This window comes from Haplochromis burtoni, unplaced genomic scaffold (assembly GCF_018398535.1).
Source record: "Haplochromis burtoni strain Fernald_Lab_line unplaced genomic scaffold, NCSU_Asbu1 Contig_66, whole genome shotgun sequence".
NCBI classification, from domain to species: Eukaryota; Metazoa; Chordata; class Actinopteri; order Cichliformes; family Cichlidae; genus Haplochromis; species Haplochromis burtoni.
In genome coordinates this window covers 2,418,023-2,434,824 of record NW_024582427.1, presented here as the reverse complement: position 1 = coordinate 2,434,824, position 16,802 = coordinate 2,418,023, and the positions used below count along the sequence as shown (strand labels likewise).

Below are 16,802 nucleotides of genomic sequence, written 5' to 3'. Positions count from 1 at the left end.
CTGACTGCAGGATCCCCCAACTTTATAAACAGTACATTTGCACAAAAACTGAAACCAGCTCATTGACCAAAGGTAAATGAAAAAGAAAACAAGACATGGATAAAATAAAGTTAAAATCGAGTCAAAATTTCCACATATAAACCAGACAATTTGAGCTTCAGACAGTATTTTTGTGTGTATTTTATTTATGTTTTAAACAATTAAAATTGTTTAAAACCGTTTAAAAAGTTTAATAAAATTAAAACGAGAAAAGATTAATTTAAAAATGATGAAAGACTAACAAGATTTTTTTATGACTGTCTTTTTGCGTCAGCTTCTTTTTTTCCCAAAATATTTACATCTACCCCGCGGGAACACCTGGGGGCGGTAGTGGTTTGATCTCACAGCAGTTTGCAGGCGTAATCAAAGACGACAGTGAGGACCAATCAGAGCGGTCGGCGGGTCCTGAGCTGCTGCTGTTGTGCTGACCTGTCACAGTTTTGCTAGGACAATATAACGTTACTAAAAAGCATGGCGTCGTTTGTGACTGAAGTTCTAGCCAGCTCTGGCAAACTGGAGAAGGAGGATCTGTCTGGCAAAATAAGCAAGATGTCGCGAAAAGTGGAGGACACAAAGGTAACCACCGACTAGCGTCATAGCATCAGCTAACGTCGCGCTACGCAAAGTTTGAACCAACTCTTAGCTGTTAGCGGGTTTACTGTTAGGTCCCCGTCATTGCTTTAACTTTACTGCCTGAAGTTACACTCAGCTGCATGTAGAAATTAATCAGAAAATCTGATAATACATGCAGACTGTCAGTAAAGCTCAAAGCGAGTTAACTTCGTTTGTTTAGCAAGATTTGGACTAAGCTATCTGTGGTACAGACTCAGTACTGACACCTAGGTTACGTGGCTTGTAAATATTACTGTACAACGGGAGGAGGTGTGTAAGCTTAAGAAATAAGTTATGCTTTCTCTAGATTTAGAGACGACTTTTGGTCTGATGCAGATCTTATAATGAATGATGTGAGTTGCCGTGCCGTGGTTAAACAGGCTTAATGTTTCTGGCTGGGCATCGTAGGTGATACAAACACCAGGTGACTAGTTATCGCCAGCTGATCTTTTTTTTTTTTTTGGTCTAATATCTTTACTTATAGTAATAAATAGGCTGTAGTTAACAGGATTTCAGGACACCTGTTAAAGTTTTAGCCAGCTCTGACAGCCTTCTTCCACGTTTGTCTGCCGCATTAAATTAATTTAACTGCTCTTATTTGGGTTTTGCATGATTTCCACCATAGTGTATTTATATCAACTGTTGTGTGTTTTGATAGTTTATTAGGAGTTACACTACACACTAAGCCTTAGGCTTATTTTCAACAACACACAAATAATTGTAATCGTTAAGAAACTTCAAAAATGTGCTATCTGAGCTTATTCAGCAGGTTATAGATGAGTAAAAGTTAAATGGTTGTCTCATAATTATTATTATGAAATAAATGACTTGGTTGTCTTTGTGTTTTCTCCAGGAAGAGGTGTGCGACATGATAAATAAGCGATACAACGATTTCCTGCCCAGTCTCCAGTCATCAGAGGAGCTGATGTTACAGGTTGATGCAGTCTCCAAAGAAATGGACACTCTAAAAAACTGCATTGAGAATGAAGTATGTATGAAATTGTTTAAAGTGAAAGTTGAACCAGGTCTCATTCTGTTTCATGAAGTAGGTTTTTCTTGTGGTATAACTTAGTAGCATGCTTTTAAAGTATTTGTTGATGTGGACGTAGGTGCAGAACGTCCATGTAGCCGTGGCTGAATATACAAAGCTGAAGCAACAGCTGGAGAAAAATACCGTCATCATAACAATGCTTGGACACCTAAAAGAGGTACACTATTCTTGAGTTTTTATATTAAAGTCAAATAATTGCATGGATGCTTCCAACCAGTCCTTTCTCCAAACAGCTCCCATAATAAAGGTCTCTATTGCTCTAGGATACTTTACTACTGTTCTTGTTTTGTTTTGTTTTTTTGTTTTTTTTTAAATATAAAGGGAAAAGCACACCAACTGTTTCAAAATGCAGAAGTTCATATTCTTACTAGTTTTAGCATCACTTAAATGTGATAGGACCCCTTGGCATGGAACAATCCTGCATGACGAGCTGAGACTTGCAAAATCAATTTTTCCTCATGAAACTTCAGAAAACACATTTTTAATTATTTGCTTTGATGTGATAGCGTCTCTTCTTCTCTCGTTTGTGTTCTTTTCGTGATCCTTTAATCATCTCTTATCGGTTTTTAATTGCATGTATGTTCGTTTTTAATTCTCTTGTATGTTTTGTGTTTATATTTTTTGAGAATTTGTGTGTTCTGTTTTTCTATGTAGTGTTTTTGTTTTTAATGTATTTTCATATAACAACAACAACAACAATAATGATAAAAATAATAACAATGAGTTATGATTGTAAATTATCCTGAAAAATAGGGTGAACTGGCCAGCTTTTCTGTCACTTGACAAAATGTTTTATTAGCAAAGATCCTGTTTTTTTGTGTGCGTGTGTGTGGTTTTTGTTTGTTTGTTTGTTTGTTTGTTTGTTTGTTTGTTTTTAAGGCGGTATAGATGTTTCTGTGACTGACGTATCTGCCGTGTGACTCAGTTTCACAGTGCAATGGAAGAATTCAACAAGGCTTTACTGGAGAAGAAGTATGTGGATGCTGCCAACCGGCTGGAAAGAGTAAGAGCTGCTTCATTCATGTCCACACAGCCTTAGGTTACTTTAAACAATACTCAGCGCTAAACCAGCATTTATCTGCCTCAGAAATTTGTCTTTTTAAGGTGACTGCACACATGAGCCCCAGGTTAGGTGGTAAAGCAGGTTAGAGGTTCAGTCGCGGACTCCTCCAGTTCGCATGCCAAAGTGTCCTTGAGCAAGATCCCAAACCTTGAGTTGTGAATAGCATCCACTGGAGTTTGAATGTGCGTGTGAATGTTAGAAAGTGCTTAGGCATAGATAAATGTGAGCTTCTGAGACTTTTTGAGTGCTCAACTTACTAGAAAGGCAATCATTAACCATCAGTCCAGTACTATTTAATTTATTCTACTTACTGTTAAGGTAATAAGTCTGTGTTACCTTACTTTACAAGTTCTTTCATTTCCTTTCATTTTGATAAACAGAAATTTGTTTTGTTTCAAAAAATGTTTCAAAAACAAGTTAAAATATTTAGTGATACAAAATGTGGAGGTGAAAAAAGCAGAGGGTGACTGAAAACTGGTGTAATGACTTAATCATATTTACCTGCTTCCACAGAAAGTTCACTTACAATATATCTGAAATAAATGTGATTATAATAAAAGCTGTTCCAAAAAAGAACAAAGCACTGCCAGTCAGTGTTGTATGCTGTTTGTAGTTAATTAAAACAGAGGTAGCTATGTTTGGCCTTTTCACTCAATGGCATTTTTGTGACATAACTAATCCAATGTGCAATTCACCCCAGTGAGCCTATACAGTGGCTTTAAGCTAAGTGAAGTACAGCTGAAAAACAAAAGGCATGACTGTGTCAGTAAAGATGAGGCATTGTTAAAATATTTTTTTAGTTCCTTTGGGGTCTGTGTGTGTCAGTTACTGTGACCGGATACGCTGCACCAACAATGCTGTTCAGTTATACAAAAAGAGAACCCCAGACAACTGTGTTAAATAGACTGAAAAAGATGGCTGGAATGCCTCCTGCGTACATGTGACTCTTTTAAATGAAGAAGAGGGGAACTGTTGCCCTAAAGTGACCTGGTTACTGTTCCACAGTTGTTGTGCTGTTGCCTGTGTAAGATGCTTTCTCTCAGTAGCTGAGTGGACATAAACAGACTAATTCATGGGTCATATTTTTATTGAAGGCAAGGAAAAGTGTGGGGTCACTGAAGCGCTGGAAGACTTCTGAGCTGCCGCTCCTCAGTGCTCTCAGCTCTGAGTTGACAGTGCAGAGAGAGAACCTCATTTACCACCTGGGAGATGAATGGAAGCGCCTCGTCATCTGGAAGTTGCCATCCACAAAGGGTAAGACATCCTGAAAGAACAGGGTACCACTCTTTGTGTGAGCTCTTTTCCACATTTCATGTGCTAAATAAATAAGCCAAGCTCTATTGCTAACTAGCTCTCACCTTTTTCCAGGTGAGAAAGTTATCCACGATTGTGCCCAACAGGCTTGAACACATTAGTTAGATTTTATAAGATAATCTTAAAGTATACTTGAGCTGTAACTTTTGGGTGTGTGTTCCCAGAGCCTGCAGGGGAGATGTCTTTCTTGAAGGTGGAGCTGAAACTGAGCAGTGCTTGCAGTAAGGATGGCGAACTGAAACCACCTACACTACTGAGCTCTGTCCTGCAAGCTCTGGCCATCCAGGGAGACCTTCAGCACAAGATCAAACTCTTCAGTAAGAAGAAGCAGCACCGCCATAAAGCAGCAGTGCTTTTGTGTCCTTTTAAAATGTGTATAATACCTTGTATGTACTTTATTTCATTTAAAATATTTATGATAAATGTGTGACTGTTCTATACCATATTTGTGGTACAGCGCTGCAATTTTTATAACATAATTTTCCTTGTTAAAGATGTTTCTCAAGTGAGTCAGCCAGGTTAATCTATTTAGCTCTGAAGCACAATGTACCTGAGGTCAGAACCCCGCTCACTTATGCTTTCTGTTGATATTCAGGTCAGGTGCTTTTGAAGAACATGTTGAAGCCGTTGGTGATGTACGCGTCTCTGTCTGTGAGAGTGACTGAGCAGCAGGGTGAGGGAACCACGCTGGCCCTGCAGTGTTTGGAGGAGAGCGACGAGGAGCGATGCGCACCTTCAAAGGTCTACAACAAGCTGCTGCTGGTGCTCAAGACGCTTCATTCACACCTCCTAGGTACAGTATGTCTGCACGTACTGGTTGTAAAATACATACTGGGTTTTACATCTTTTGGGGTCGTTACATAGAAAGCAATGACAGACTGAATATGAGGAGAAATTATCCATGCTAAGCTGAAATATTGCATCTGAGTCTTGTTGAAGAGGCAAGTTACTTGTTTATTATTTTCCAGACGTGTCGATTGGTGATAAAAAGTTGTCTGCTATCTTGGGGGAGCTGATTTGGGAGGAAATGTCCCACACCATCATACATGAGTGTTTGGTGCACTCCATCCCCACCAACAGCAGCCAGCTGGAGAAATACAACACTGTATGGACCTAACAGCTCTTTGTCTAGTATAATAATATTATAATACACGCAACTACATTTTTACTATGTATTTGTTCTCTTTTTGTGTTGAAGGTGATAAAGGAAACAGAGGAGTTCGAGAAGTCTCTAAAGGAGATGGAGTATCTGCAGGGTGATTCCACAGACCTGCTCAAATATGCCAGAGATGTTAACTGTCATTTTGCCAGCAAGAAGTGCAAGGACGTCATTGTAGCAGCCCGTAAACTCATGACCTCAAAGATGCATAACACAGTCAAAGTATGTGAGGCTGAGTGTCTGAGTGTTCTCTTATCATAATGTGAAAAACATTTCACAGAATGTCAAAAAAGGAATTGTGTTGTATTTTTAGCTAATATTGTGAAGTTTTTCTTATCTTTTTAAGATCTTTGTGTAAAAATCATTAAATGGTTTTCATCAGGCCACCTCCTAAATATGCTACAAAAACTGTTGTGTGAAGATGTATTTAAATAACTATTCCACTGGAGTTGTACAAAATTACATGCATGTGTGATTACGCTTGTAATTACCCCTGCTGCAAATTATTTCCTTCTTGCAAACTTTATGTAATAGATCACACCAGACTCAAAACTTCGCCTCCCCAAGCTGCCAGCTCCAAGTTCAGAGGGCAAGGTCAAGCCAGAGAGCTTAAAGGAGGAGGTGACAATGGAGAACTCAAAGCAGCTGTCTGCGTGGAGTATGAGGCTGCCAGCCTGTCGCATCAGTGAGTCAGTGCAGCAGCTGATGGAGCTGGCACTCGACACTCTGTGTGAAGCTGTTGGGAGCTCAACACAAAGGTACAGTTCTGAGAGAGCTCACTGTGTTTTGTGTTGATGTATGCTTGAGTCCTGATAATAATCCTTCTGTGCTTTTCTACAATGAGAAATCTAAGACTGTCCCTTAGCTGTTGCAATTTCAAAGTGATCTCAATACCTCTGTCCAAAATAGGTCAAAATATCCTTTTATTTATATATAGACTTTACACTGCACGGGGAAGGTTGATTCTTTACGCACTCAATTTGAAAACTGTTCTGTTCTTCTTTGCAGTGCTTTGCAGCTCTTCTTCACTGTGAGAAACATTTTCCAGCTGTTCTACGATGTTGTGCCAACGTACCACAAGTAAGGCTGTTTCCATCACATAACATGTGACGGACAAAAGCAGTACATGTATTGCGAAAATGTAAATGAGTAACTGTTGTTTCTCTGTTACTCAGGGAAAACCTGCTCAAATTTCCTCACCTAGCTGCCATCCAGCACAACAACTGCATGTACCTGGCCCATCATCTACTCACCCTGGGTCACCATTTCAGAAACCACCTGCCGCAGCCTCTCAGCGAGGGCGTCGCAACTTTTGTTGACATGGTGCCAGGATTCAGGAAACTGGGTAAGCATTCTGTCATGAATTGTCGTACTATGAACTGCCCTCTGTTGTTGCCAGATGCAAATTATTAATGATTCAGATACTCAAGATTTGATTTCAAGTTTCTGTCACGCTGGACCAAAGAGAGAAAGGGGTTTTATGGCAAAATCGGGGCAAAAGTTTCCTACCAAGGACCAACATTCAATCTACAGTTTGCTTTGAAATATGAGCACACTTATCTCTCCAAAAACATTTATCCGTTTTTGTTCTTTTTCTTGCAGGTGCCCAATGCTTCTTAGCCCAGCTGAATGTTCAGAGAGCTGAACTGCTGGAGCGACTTTCCACTGCTCACAATTTCTGCAACCTGGATGATGAAGATAACTACACTGCAGCTAGCAAAGCAGTACGGCAGGTGAGTGGGGAGAAATGCTCATTATAGGAAAAAGAGTTTGGGCACCAAGCTGATGTGGTGGTTAGCACTGTTGTTAGAAGAAGGTTTGAATAGAAGTATATCATGATCAGGCCTCTTTTCCACTTGTTCTTACTCGACTAAACTCGGTTTTGTAGTTTAAGAACTATAATTGAGTATAACCTCAGTGTAGCTGGAGTCATTAGAGCAAGGAGGCCCGTGACATTATTTGTATGTGACACAAATGCAACGCAACAATGGAGGACACTGAGGAATGTCTGCTGCTGGGTCTTTGGCTTAAGGAAAAAGAGAGCCATTCGGCTCGACTCTTGGGTGCTTGGAACCCTGGCCGAGTGGTACTAAAAAGTACCCGGTGCCAGGTAGTACCAACTGATAGAAAACACTAAGAGTCGAGTTGAGCCAGATAGGTGCTAGTGGAAAAGAGGCGTATGAGGTTAAGTTACACCTTCCAATAAGGCTTTTCAAAGACTGTGGTAAATGGGGGTGTCTAAATGGGGGGATCAATTCCATCAGAGCCACACGAGGGGCAGCTGAAATGCTTTCTTAATTGATATCCTTATTAAATAGTTAATGAGTATAATGTAAATATCCATTCAAAGTCTTTTGAGTGGTCAGTAAGACTAGGAAAGCACTACATACATGTTAGTCCATTTTCACCCTTTAGGCTGTGCAGTGCTTTTTACTCATGCTCCACTCATCTGTTTGTTTGATTGCAGGTTATTCATCAGTTGAAGCAGTTGGGTACAGTCTGGCAGGATGTCCTTCCGGTCAGCATCTATTGTAAAGCCATGGGCAACCTCCTCAACACAGCCATCACAGAAGTTACTGCCAAAGTCATGATGCTAGAGGTTTGCGTTACTGAAATTAAAGTTAAAGCAAATAAACATTTGTCATAATAAAGCCCTAATAAGATGCTGTCTTTGGTTGATGAAATATGAAATTCAGGTTCTAATACTAGGATGCTGTGTTACATGCTCGGAGTTGACATATTTAATCTTTAATAAGGATTGTATTTGTCACTATAGGACATTTCCTCTGAGGATGGGAACCATCTCCAGACTTTGTGCCAAACTATAATTGATGAAGGCCCGCTGGTCTTTATCCCTCTGGCCGAGGAAAAGAAGAATAAGAAATATCAGGAGGAAGTGCCCCTCTATGTGAAGAAGTGGGGCACCTTCAAGGAGCTCGTCATCGTGCTGCAGGCCAATCTGCAGGAGATTGTTGACAGGTAAGAAAGAAACTTCACAACACAGAAAATAACATAAAGGTGTGGTGTAACAGTGGCTTGTCATTACTTTTAATCCATTCAGCCTTTAAATTAATGGCTTGTTTGTAAGTGTGACGGTGTCATATTTTTATAGCTATAAAAGAGAAGTTAGTATGTAGGAATTTACAGTGATATTTCTCCATTGATAAATTTTTATAAGTCTGCTTTTACATGCATGCATATTTATTTATTTATGTATTTATTTATCCAGTACCTGTCATGGGGGGAGGAAAATAATCCACAGAGTGCTTTACATTAAAAACTGGCATTAAAAAAAAAAAAGCACAGAAGATAAAAACATAGGCTACGTTCACACTGCAGGTTTTAATGCTCAATTCCGATTTTTTGATCAAATCCAATTTTTTTTGTCTGCTCGTTCACACTACAAATAAAATGCGACAGCAAACGCGCTCTAGTGTGAACGCTCAAAGTGGCCCGCATGCGCAAAAGAAGATGTCACACACAACGCGCTCTGTTTAGACCCAGAGCAAACAGTATTGTTTGACTGATGGCCCTTAATATAAAGACTTTACGTTTCCCAGTTTTTTGCTTTAAGCTATTTTGTTATTTACATAATAATGTAGATAACCTAATAATTATCGTTATTGCTGTTTTAGAGGAGCGGTGCTTCAAAGGATAGCTGCAGATTTTTGTCAGAATCTGCAGATTATGCAGTACAAATAAAATGGTCACGTTTCTCCAACGTTGTCTTCCCAGCAGTTTCACCGGATGGCCAGGAAGCGTTCGCGATGTCTTATCGGGCGCTTCTCCGGCGCTGATAATTGGCGTCTGTCTTGTGTCAGTGACGTAAAAGACGGATTTAATGCGACTTGATCATTCACACAGCAGTCGCTTTCTGAAACATCGGATATGTATCGGATTCAGTACCACATACGAAAGTGACCCAGATCAGATTTGAAAATATCGGATTTGTGCCGCTCACACTGTCATACCATGATCGGATATGGGTCACATAGGGTCAAAAAAATCGGATTTGATGCGCTTTCGCCTGCAGTGTGAACATAGCCATAATATGTATAACAGCACACATGAAACATCATACTGCCTAAAACTAGTTAAACCAGTCTGAATAAATGAGTCTTCAGCTGCTTCTTAAAGCTGGAGGGGGCCACAGTTCTAAAGGTTTTATCCCCCCTGGTCTTAAAATGACTTTGTGGGACCATTAATAGTCTTTGACTGGAAGATCTAAGTATCTTACTATATCTCTTTTCTTTTGTGTGGCTGTCTGACTTGTCTCTGATTTGTCTCCATAGGTGGGCTGACAGTAAAGGTCCACTGGCTTTGGAGTTCTCGAGTTCGGAGGTGAAGAATCTGGTCCGAGCTTTGTTTCAGAATACGGAGAGGAGAGCTGCAGCTTTGGCCAAAATCAAATAGATTCTTGGAAAGAAAAAAAATCCCAACAAGATACTACAGCACTTTTCCACTGTGGAAAATAAGGACTCTTTGCCTTTATTCATTTCTATTTTCTGTTATTTGCATAAAATATAAACATTTACATGTATACAGGCTGAACAGCTCATCACAGAAATGGTTGAGGTGTTGTCACTGGGGATTTATTACTCCCCAGCCCCCTGAGGTGTAACCAGAACCTTGCCCTCCATTGACACATGATGCCGTATTCAGGGTAACTTTGCTGCACTTCATTAATCAAACTTACTGATGTGATTTCAGGAGTTTATTTGTTTGAACCTAAGCGCCTCTAAAAGACCATTATTTTGTGAAAGACCTGCTCTGGACCTTGGACTTAGTATGACAAATTATCTTGTTCGAGCAGTGAAACTGAATTTTTCCATGTGTGTCTGTGTGTTCTGATATAACTTATCCAAATAAACCAAAACACTCAATTTTTTTCGAGACCTTGTCCAGGCTGTTCTTGATGAATAGAAATGATGAGTGTTCTTGGTGATGGGTCTTGCCATCATACAACTTCACAATGCTCAGTATGCAGAGAATATAGTAGCAGCTTATTTTTTGTAAGTTCCATTCGTTAATTTGATCCCTGTATTGTATTCGGTCGGGTCTGTGTTTCATTTACAGCTGCCACCACTGATAGATGACCTATAAAACAGCCTTAAGTGTCCATGCTTTTGTGGAACTTTTTCCAGCATCATTTCAACAAATCGCTTTACAAAAGTTAAAGAAAACTGTATACACCCAGGTTTTATTATATTCAAGGCTGATTAAATTATCTGACTAGGGTGAGAGTATCTGGGCTGAAATGTTCCAAAAACTGTTGCAGGCTTTTGAATGCACCGTGAATCATATTAGGTTTGTGAAAGCAGACTGTAAGAATGAAAAAACATTGTCAGTGTTTGTGCTCTGAACGATTGAGGGGGAGGAGACAAACAGCTGCATAGCTCCACAGCAGCAGCTCTTCACTCTAAACTCTCTCCTCCTCCATTTGATTACCCCGATGAGCTGAAGGAAGTTACATTATACCAGCAGCAGCGTTCATCTTAAGACATGCTTTGCAGAGGTATGTGGGGTTTTCACGTTTTCAGTAAATAAATCTGAATATGTGAACTCAGTCTATAAGACATTAATACTGTCTTTGCTTTCTTTATCTAAACTTACTCAGTTACTTGTCCTGTATTTTAAGCAATAGAAAACACAGATACACTGTTGTGTGGTATTTATGTAATGCTTGTTTTCACAGAAATCTAAATTAAATTAATTTTTATTCATAATGATACATTTGGATTAATTTGGTTAACTGATTGATTGGATATGGAAAATGTAAAAAAAAAAAAAAGTGAAAATTGAGGGAAACATCAAAGATTACCTGTCAAAACCAACAACAAAAAAACAGTCTAATGTGGGTGAATTATTTTCTGCCAGTACCCTTATTGATTAAACTGCGCTACATATTCTACTTTCCAATGAATATCCTGGAAATAACTCATTAAAAATTAAAAAATACATGCATACTGTACTTGTCGACTTACTTCAGGTTTTCGTTGCCTGGAGTAGCAGTCAGTCTGAGTGCCCCAATCAGGTCAGCTTAGCATAACATGGAATATTTGGCAATGTAATTTTTTTTACTCAAAATATTTTTTGACCGAGTATTAACTTATTGTAAATATAGTTACAAAAAACATCACAAGGACTGGTTACATTGAAAATGAAACAAAAAAGGAAGAAAAAAAAAGACTAAAACCCATCCACAGCAGTTCAACATGTATGGAAATGACTATTGTTTATATAAAACCTCTAAAGTTACAAAGTTGTAGAAGATAATACTAGTTGAATATCAATCTGTATTACCACCATATTTGTTTATACTCTTGCACCTTACAAAATGTCTGGACTGAGTTCATAATTAAGCTTCATATTAAATTATATTGATTGTAACTGGCTATTGTAACACAGTATTTTTTTTTATCATTGTTAAACTATATAAACTACTATATTTTATAATAGTTTACTTTTTATTTATAGACTACATCTTATTTGACAATTATCACATATGGCTGATGCTTATTTTAAAAACAAAAATCTTGCTAAGTGTGTTTATATTATCAATACAACATATGCGACACCCTCATCTACAAACAGCTACTAGTTGCTCAAAATCCTTAAGCAACTCTAAAGCATAAATGGGCTAAAAAGATTTAAGATTGTAAGTTGTCATTTGTTTTGGAATGTTTCCTTGTAGTAAAATCCTGTCTCCCTGACTCATGTTGCTTGATAGCTGTAAATGTATTACACAGATGGGCACACATGTAGTCAAGATGAATTTTGGCCACATCTGGACACTACTTTCTAGATTTAAGCCTTCAGGCAAATACAGTTGGTAATCTTTTCAAATCCTTTGTATTCTTTGGTGTAGTTCAGATTAATTTTAAGGATTAGGACAATCCCTGCATGTGCAACAAGTTGCAGCGATGACTGATCAGCCCACTTCAGACAGATGAAACCTGCTGTTATGCTGATCTGAATCTGAGGTCACCTCGTGAATCACCTGAATATAAATAGAGGATGACCTGGCAGCATGAATAAGTAAATACATAGTTAAAGAATAAATATATGTTCTTAGTCCTTTTTTTTTTAGATTATATTGTTTTATGTATTTTAATAATAAAGGCCTGTAAAGCAAGGCCAGCTTTGACTCATAAACCAAGTGCTCAGCCAGACTGAAAAACAGGAAGTTTAGTGCAGAGCTGCAGAGGCATATACAGGAAACCAGACAGAACTAAGTAGGAACTAAGTAACACAGAAGGAGTTGTTTTTATCGAAACTATGTGTGACGTGTAAAGGACCAAAATAACACAAACCATTTTTGGTTTCTAACGCTAGAGATCTGCAAAATGGCTTTGGGCTGTGCATGTCTCTCTCTTCCGGAAGATGATTAAATAAAATAATTATAAATAGTTTGACTAAGAGTCGTGTTCTCTCTATTCAGTAAAAGATGACAAGAACAGATTTATTATTTTGATTGTTGTTTTAAATTAATTTAAATTACTTTAGAATGGAAGTTTGGTTTCAGCCAACAACCATGTCATGTCTGAAGTCACACATATTACCTTTCTTTTTCACTATGATGCTTGGTTTGGTTTCTGAACGTCTACACGACTAGAGCCATTGGTTTACTCAACCACTCTGTTCTGTGTACACTAACTCTCCCCGACAATAAAGCATGAACTGTGTGCAATGTTGAATCATTGTTGGCCACATCACATCATCCATATCCACATTTTTCTGCAATATTTTTGGAATATTGTGAATATTATGTAATATTTTCTGCAATTTCAGGTTGCAGATAAATTCACTTTGATCCATGATGATCACTAACTGCTCGTCACCCCCACCATCCCAAGAGGGGCCTCAGTGTCCACCTGAGAGTTCCTCTCAGGTGTTCGCTCCAGCTGAGCATGAGGTTCATCAACAGGACGTCATCCAAGAAACTCCTCTAGAATCAGTAGAAGACACCTTGAAATCTCTGCACATGCATCGTAACAAACACTTTAAACGTTTGAGCTCTCAATGGCAATCAACCTTCAGGGGCAACATTGCTCTCTCTCCAACAGAGAAGCGGCACAGTGCAAAGAGCTTCAGGAGGCGCTGCAAGCTGCTGGGAGACGAGCAGCCTCTATGTGTCACTACCAACAATCAGCGCCAGCGTTACGTCACCAAGGACGGCAAGTGCAGGGTTAATCTGGGACACATTAAAGACAAGAGTCGCTTCATTTCAGATATTTTCACCACATTAGTAGATCTTAAATATCTCTGGTTCCTTCTCGTCTTCACTGCCTGTTACATCCTCACATGGATGTCCTTTGGTGCAATCTACTTCTTAGATGCTTGGCTACGTGACGACATTGCACACGCCCACGACTCCCAGTGGCAGGCATGCTTTGAAAATGTGGACAGCTACCTCGCAGCCCTGCTGCTATCTCTGGAGACCCAGAGGACTATTGGGTACGGCACCAGGAGGGTAACAGCTAATTGTCCTGAGGGTGTGGTGCTCCTGATGGTCCAGTCCATCACCGGCTCCATTATCGATGCCGTGATGGTGGGCTGTATGTTCGTTAAAATCTCCCGACCACAGCAGAGGGCCCAGACACTGATCTTCAGCAAACACTGCGTCATCTGCGAGCGTGACGAGAAGCTTTGCTTGCTCTTCCGCATAGGTGACCTTCGAGAGAGCCACATGGTGGACGCCAAGATCCGAGCCAAGCTGATCAAATCCAGGCAGACCAAGGAGGGAGAGTTCATCCCACTGGAGCAGACAGAGATCAATCTGGGCTATGACACTGGAGGAGACAGGCTTCTCCTGGTAGAGCCCCAAACCATTGCCCATATCATCAATGATAGTAGTCCCTTCTGGGAGGTGGGGGCCAAGCGCTTGAAGAGGGAGACACTGGAGATTATCGTTATCCTGGAAGGCATTGTGGAGGCATCAGGTTTGTAGAAATGTGGTGCTTGTGCTGTTTAATCTGGATACAGCTACGTTTACAACTTTGCTTGTTTGTCATTTTTGAAAAGAGCTAAGTATGTGTGTTATTATTAAACTGGGATTTTATTGCTTGTTGTGATGTTTACTGGTTGTTTTGTGATGTTACAGTAACACGTACAGTAGCATAGATCTTCATAAAGCTGCTTTGTGGTAGTTTTTTTGCCATTGTTTGAGTGGTTGGCGAACTGAAACCAATTAAGAAAAAGGTTACTGTTACTGTTCACCATCTAAAATATTAATAAATTTGTGTTTATAAAAAAAACTTTATTCTTATGGCTCAGTGCTGGCTAAAGTGCATAAATGCAGAGAAAAAGATGTGCTTTCATGTAAACTTGCACACAATAAAGTTATGTCCTGATAAAATCTGTTGGATCTTTTTCCAATAAAGTGACCGGTTCCTAACCCGCTGATGCTTTTCTGCAGGTATGACATGCCAGGCAAGGACATCCTACACACAGGATGAGATTCTGTGGGGTCACCGATTTGCTTCGTGCATTTCCCTGGAAAAAGGAGCATTCCTCGTGGACTGCAGTGCGTTTGACAAAACCTTTGAAGTCGAAATGTCTCCACTCAGTGCAAGAAACAGAAGCCATGCAAAGGATGAGGAATCTATATTTTAGAAACTGAAAACAGGTCTTATTTGTGGAAACTAAGAATCTGCAGTTGTAGTAATTTTATCTACTTTCTTGATGTGGAAAGTTAATTATTTTGCTATGTAAGTAGGTGAACCGAGTAATTTTCAATGATCTATTAAATTTTAAAGACAAACATGGCTTTCATACCTCTTTTTGTACACCAGCTGTGACATTCTCTGAAGTAATGACAATCATATTGATGAATATAAATCTCAGGGAGGCCATAATTTCTGTTGTTTTCCTTGTGGTATGTTTTGACATAACATGGTGTCTGATTTATTTCAAATCAAGTAAAATAAAATTTATCCTCTTTTTTGTTCTTCATCTTTTAGTTGTTCCTTTTAGGGGGTACCATAGTGGATCCTCCATCTCACCCTATCCATAGCATCCTTTTCTGTCACACCAATCCCTATGCATGCATTTTTTCTGTGCGCTTCCTCATTTTCAGCATCCTTTGTCCAATATATCCACTGTCCCTTCTTCTGCATTTGTCCAAACCATCTCAGACTTGCCTCTAACTTTGTCTCCAAACTGCTCAGCCCCCCTGATATTCTCATTTCTAATCCTGTCATTCTGCTCACTCCCAATGAAAATGTTTAACATCTTCAGCTGTCTCACTTCCAGTTCAGCCTCCTATCTTTTTCTCAGTGACACCAGCTCCAAGCCATATATCATAGCAGGTCTCACTACCATCTTGTAAATCTTACCCTTTACTCCTGCTGCTATCCTTCTGTCACAAATCACCCCTAACACCGGCCTCCACCTATTCTATCTTGCATGCACTCTTTTTTTCACCTTTCTTGTCCCCTCTCCATTGGTTTGGATGGCTGACCCCGGGTACCTGACCTCATCCAGGCATTCTCTGTTAAACAGTCTGGTCAAAAAGTCCATTGCTCGCTCTACTAGACATCTCCATACCTCTACAGGTTGTCATCTGGACCATCCGGCTTTCCACTTTCATCCTATTCATAGCTGCCCTCAGTTCCTCATAACTAATGATTCACCAACATTGCTTCATATGTCCTGCTCTCACTGTCACTTGTCTGTGGTCTTGTCTAGGTGAATAGAAGAGTAGCATGGCAAATCTAAATTTAAAGGTCCACCGTTGTTTGGTGATTTTTGAACTGTGCGCTGTTGGACTCAGGCCGGATTATTTGCCCAGGGATTTTACCCATGTAATCTTGGTGGCTGTTTATGTTCCTCCCTCTGCTAACCCCACTGCTGCATTTGACATTAGCACTCTGTCATAGCCCAGTTACAGACTCAGCACCTGAGTGAGGGCAGATCCCATGAGTTGGATTTGTTTTCAACCGATCTGACACTGTAGTAATTGCCCCCCCCACTGACCTACCTGTAGTTAGCCTGCAATCCACTGCCAAGCCACTCACTCTCTTTCTCTCTACACATTGCACCATAAAATCTTGAGAAAATCCTGACACCCCTCCCACACCTATCGTTTTCAATCGTGACCAGGTTCAAAGAGAACAGAGAAGACTCCACTCAGGCAAGTCTGCTCGACCAGACAGGGTGAGTCCCCTTGTCCTCAAGGCCTGTGCCCCCAGCTTTGAGGAGTCTTTCATTAACTGTTCATGGTGAATCTGAGCCCGCAGAGTGGAAGACGTCACAGTGGCCCCCGGGATTACAGACCTGTGGCACTGACATTCCACGTCAGACCCTGGAAAGACTCCTCTCTGACCATTCCCAAACTATTATCAGGATCCCTTCACAAACTGCATGCTATGTTTACTCCAGTTAACTTTGTCTTTATGTTTTATGGACAACAGATGGAAATTAGCCCTTGGCTATAATCTGGTATGTTTACATTCATGTAATTTTTTTACATTTATGTTCATTAACATGCACTGTCCTAAATAAATTAAATTAATATTAAAATTGAATTGATGATCTGAAACATTTAAGTGTGACCAATATGC

General features: G+C 39.8%; 2 protein-coding genes across 2 annotated transcripts; both read left to right on the top strand.

Annotated features, from left to right (window-relative positions):
• Positions 1–400: 400 nt before the first annotated feature.
• Positions 401–9,662, top strand: zw10 (zw10 kinetochore protein). Its single transcript, XM_005923174.3, has 16 exons — positions 401–615; positions 1,505–1,639; positions 1,761–1,859; positions 2,628–2,705; positions 3,860–4,019; positions 4,244–4,396; positions 4,675–4,872; positions 5,048–5,184; positions 5,278–5,460; positions 5,773–5,996; positions 6,247–6,318; positions 6,414–6,583; positions 6,841–6,971; positions 7,706–7,837; positions 8,015–8,217; positions 9,531–9,662. The coding sequence occupies exons 1-16, from the start codon at positions 511–513 to the stop codon at positions 9,649–9,651; spliced, it is 2,301 nt and encodes a 766-aa protein (XP_005923236.1). The 5' UTR covers positions 401–510; the 3' UTR covers positions 9,652–9,662.
• A 162-nt stretch (positions 9,663–9,824) lies between these two features.
• Positions 9,825–16,635, top strand: LOC102313433 (G protein-activated inward rectifier potassium channel 3). Its single transcript, XM_005923173.3, has 3 exons — positions 9,825–10,753; positions 13,030–14,180; positions 14,657–16,635. Exons 2-3 carry the CDS (start codon positions 13,055–13,057, stop codon positions 14,851–14,853), a joined length of 1,323 nt encoding a protein of 440 aa, XP_005923235.1. The 5' UTR covers positions 9,825–10,753; positions 13,030–13,054; the 3' UTR covers positions 14,854–16,635.
• Positions 16,636–16,802: the final 167 nt, after the last annotated feature.

What these genes read in the sequence shown, in the direction of transcription:
- zw10 (XM_005923174.3), top strand. Translation starts at nt 511, where the DNA reads ATGGCGTCGTTTGTGACTGAAGTTCTAGCCAGCTCTGGCAAACTGGAG. An exon ending in GAAAAGTGGAGGACACAAAG is followed by an intron (nt 616 to 1,504) that starts GTAACCACCGAC and finishes TGTTTTCTCCAG; the next exon opens with GAAGAGGTGTGCGACATGAT. An exon ending in CTAGCAAAGCAGTACGGCAG is followed by an intron (nt 6,972 to 7,705) that starts GTGAGTGGGGAG and finishes GTTTGATTGCAG; the next exon opens with GTTATTCATCAGTTGAAGCA.
- LOC102313433 (XM_005923173.3), top strand. Translation starts at nt 13,055, where the DNA reads ATGATGATCACTAACTGCTCGTCACCCCCACCATCCCAAGAGGGGCCT. An exon ending in AGGCATTGTGGAGGCATCAG is followed by an intron (nt 14,181 to 14,656) that starts GTTTGTAGAAAT and finishes GCTTTTCTGCAG; the next exon opens with GTATGACATGCCAGGCAAGG.